The 4,001-nt window shown below is 42.0% G+C and overlaps 1 protein-coding gene across 1 annotated transcript; it reads right to left on the bottom strand.

Annotated features, from left to right (window-relative positions):
• Positions 1-347: 347 nt before the first annotated feature.
• LOC138909426 (uncharacterized) lies at positions 348-1,243 on the bottom strand. Its single transcript, XM_070200626.1, has 2 exons — positions 829-1,243; positions 348-418 (listed from the first exon to the last, which is right to left on the bottom strand). Exons 1-2 carry the CDS (start codon positions 1,241-1,243, stop codon positions 348-350), a joined length of 486 nt encoding a protein of 161 aa, XP_070056727.1.
• Positions 1,244-4,001: the final 2,758 nt, after the last annotated feature.

The following is a 4,001-nucleotide window of genomic DNA, read 5'->3' as shown; positions in this document are numbered from 1 at the left end:
ATTGTCCTAACCCGAGTCTTAGCCCCATCATACATGTCCTTAATTGCCATAATGTAGGGAACCGACACACCTTTTGCCTCCAGGCATCTCCAGAGAATTTCTCTAGGAACCTTATCATACGCTTTCTCTAGGTCAATAAACACTATGTGCAGATCCTTCTTCCTCTCTATGTATAGTTCCACCAACCTACTAACAAGGTGTATAGCTTCTGTAGTCGAACGACCCGGCATGAACCCGAACTGGTTGTCGGATACAGACACTGTCATCCTCACACTCACTTCAACCACCCTCTTCCACACTTTCATGGTATGACTCAGTAATTTGATACCCCTATAATTATTACAACTTTAGATATCACCTTTGTTCTTATACAATGGAACCACCGTACTCCACCTCCACTCATCCGGCATCCTCTTCCCTTAAAAATAATATTAAACAACCTAGTCAACCACTCCAAACCTGCTCTCCCCACACACTTCCAAAATTCCACCGGAATCTCGTCTGGCCCGGTCGCTCTGCCCCTACTCATCTTACGCATAGCTCTCACGACCTCCTCAACCACAATACGCCTACAGTACCCAAAGTCACGGTGACTCTCGAAATGCTCCAATTCGCCTAGAACAATATCCTGATCCCCTTCTTCATTCAGAAGTTTATGAAAGTAAGTCTGTTATCTCCTCTTAATCTGGGCATCTTCCATCAATGCTCTACCATCTTCGTCCTTGATGCATCTCACTTGGTCCAAATCCTGAGCCTTCCTCTCTCTCAACTTGGCCAGCCGGAATAACTTCTTCTCCCCATCTTTTTTCCCCAATTCCTCGTACATACGACCATAAGCCGCAGTCTTAGCCTCTGTGACCGCCAACTTAGCCTCTTTCCTAGATGCCTTATACCTCTCCATGCACACTCGCCTCTCCTCCTCACCTATGCTCCCAACTAACTTCAGGTACGCCGCCTTCTTTGCTTCCACTTTACCTTGGACTACTTCATTCCCCCACCAGTCTCCTTTGTGCCCACCAGATACGCCCGTCGAGACCCCTAACACCTCTCTCGCAGCCTCCCTAATATAGTCTGCTATCGCTGACCACATAGTGCTCGCGTCAACACTACTCCTCCAAGCTCCCATAGCCGACAACCGCCCCTCCAACGCTTGGGCTTTATCCTTTGTTAAGGCTCCCCCCTGATTCTCTGTCTTCCTTGAGTAGACCTTTTTCCTTCTCTTTAACATAATACCAATGTCCATCACCAAGAGCCTATGCTGCGTCGCGAGTATCTCACCCGGAATTACCTTGCAATCCTTGCACAACCCTCTGTCACATCTCCTGAGGAGGAGATAGTCAATCTGGGTCTTCGCCACCGCATTTTGAAAAGTAACCAAATGCCCCTCCCTCTTTCGAAATCTAGAGTTCGCAATCACCAACCCAAAAGCCTTAGCGAAGTCCAACAACGATGTACCTCCTCCGTTCCTCTCCCCAAAACCGAAGCCTCCATGCACCTCACCATAACCACCTGCGGTCGACTCAATATGCCCATTGAAATCCCCTCCTATGAATAGCTTCTCAGCAGGAGGAACCTGGCACACTATCTCATCTAACCCTTCCCAGAAATGCCGTTTAACCTCCTCATCTAGGCCCACATGCGGCGTATAGGTGCTAACGATGTTTAGGGTGCACTCTCCAACCACCAACTTAATAATCATCAATCTATCATTCACTCGTCTAACCTCAACTACAGACTCTCTAAGTTCCCTATCCACCAAGATGCCCACTCCATTCTTACCTTTCTGGACTCTTGAGTACCAAAGTTTATACCCGTCCACGTCCCTCGCCCTCGACCCTACCCACCTTGTCTCCTGGACACACGCTATATTGACCCTACTCTTCTGGAGGATCTTCGTCAACTCTATATATTTATCCGTCTATGTACCTGCGTTTCATGACCCAATTCTCAACCTACAGACACCCTTGTTCCCTTTACCTCCCTTGCCTCCTGTCCCACCCCCTAAACCCTGCCCTACCTCCCGCCCCACCCCCATTCCCCCCGAGGACATGACCTCACTCGACCATCCCAAACCACAGCCACTCTACCTATGGCAGAGTAAAGGGAATCACTATCACACAAGGCAACAGACCAAACCAGAAGAATACAAGTTGCAACAACAGGCACACTAATACGGTAAATAAACTAGTACGAGGTAAGATGCCAGCAATTTAACTCACACAACAAAGGAAAACTGGAAAATGGGAGGTACCAACTCCCGTGAGCATAATAGAAAATTCAAAGCAAGAACAATAGAACTTGAAATCACCACGAGTGCCGAGAAAGGTGTTGTCCACAACAGCTATGTTTTGAAAGTTCCCGCCCGCTTTGCCCGAGGCTCGCAGGAAAATTGTCTCAGCTGCCACCGCCACCGCCGCTAGGCTAGATCAGTGCGCCAGAAAATAGGGGGACATGGGTGGAAGAGACGAGGTATAGGGGAGAGAAAGAAAGGAGGAGAAGAAAAGGGAAATATAAAAAGGGGGCAGATCTGAAAAGCAAAAAATGGGGGAAGGGAGTAAGGGGAAGAAGAAGAACGCAGGAGAGAGAGGAAAAGAAGACAGGGGTGGGGTGGGTGGTGGTGGGCTGGGCTGGGGGTCTTACCTGGTCCGGTGGTCGCCGAAAGTCCGGTGAATGATATCAGAGAGACGTTAGAGCTTCTCGTTCAACGTGCACAAATCAGAAGATTCCAATTCAATCTATTTAAATAATAACTGAAATTTTAAAGTTTGATATTGTGTTCTTTTTTTTATTTAACTAAGTTTTAAATTACTGCTGTAAAAATAGTATTATAGCTAAAATACTTCCGTCTCAATAATTAGATTTCGAAAGCCAAATGAGTTTTTTTATCGTGGTATTTTCATATATATTTTAAATATTTTAAATTATTAATTACTGTGACTTATAATACTTTTTACATATTTTTTAAATTAATAAATTTTATTTCAAAAAACTTGAAGATTTTATGTTTAAATTTACGATTAAAACTAAAAAATATTAACTCTCAAAATTCGAGGTTCGCCGCGTAACAACTGCAGCAGGCTAACAGCCAAAAAGTTTAAGAAGACACCTTGATATCCTAAATGAAAAACAGCACGATCCTTGAGATTTGGAAGAAGATGAAGCGTGACGAATACATGATGCAGTGTATATTGTAAGATGAAAATTTAGTTGTATTGAGTAGCATATGACACCCACAAGGATGGTAGTAGAGCGACAAGTACATCTTTAGATGTCCCGAGCCCGAACGCTGAGTATGAAACTCCTTTGTTAGGAAGCGTATTTTTTTTGAATATGAAATTTTGTGTCGCGAATTTAAATTTTGTAGTAAATTTTTACACCATCAATATAATTTATTTATTATAGCTAGTTATTTACTATTTGTTATAGGCAATAAATTCATGCTATTAAATATTCATCATTCATATAATTATCTTTCAAGTGAACTGATTGTATAAATATTTTCATACTGAGTGCGCAGATAAAAATTTAGTTACGATCGAATTCAATAACTTTTGTTCAAATAATATATTTATATTAAAAAAATATTAAATATATATATATATTTAAATTTAAAATTTAATTATTAATACTTAAAATTATCGTATTAAAATTTAAAACTCATAACCTTGTTATGTTGCCACAGAACAAATTGCCGACGTAGGACCTGTCTCCAGAAACTATATAGTGACAATATTCAAATGAATCAAAACGATATGTAAAACGTAAGAAAATGGAAGGGATAAAGAGAAAAACGAAAGGAAACAAAAAGGAAAAGATCCTAAGGGATCCCTTTCCAAAGAGGCAACGGCCGCAAAAGATGACACAGAATAAAATAGTCGACCATGATCTGTATCAGATGTTTCATTTGTGGACACTTGCGGCAATTGCCACATATTAGATTCTCAACTCTGCAAATCTCTTCCTTATTTATAATAGGGCACACATAGTAAGATATAGTCTCA

This window comes from Nicotiana tomentosiformis, chromosome 4, assembly GCF_000390325.3.
Source record: "Nicotiana tomentosiformis chromosome 4, ASM39032v3, whole genome shotgun sequence".
Classification (NCBI taxonomy): domain Eukaryota; kingdom Viridiplantae; phylum Streptophyta; class Magnoliopsida; order Solanales; family Solanaceae; genus Nicotiana; species Nicotiana tomentosiformis.
The sequence above is the reverse complement of the archived record's forward strand: the minus strand, read 5'-3'. Positions and strand labels throughout refer to the sequence as shown.

Excerpts from the sequence above, each read along its gene's own strand:
- LOC138909426 (XM_070200626.1), bottom strand. The coding sequence starts at position 1,243 with ATGGACATTGGTATTATGTTAAAGAGAAGGAAAAAGGTCTACTCAAGG. Across the intron at positions 419-828 it reads TAAGACTGCGGCTTATGGTC|GGAAGAGGATGCCGGATGAG; the intron begins GTATGTACGAGG and ends ATTATTTTTAAG.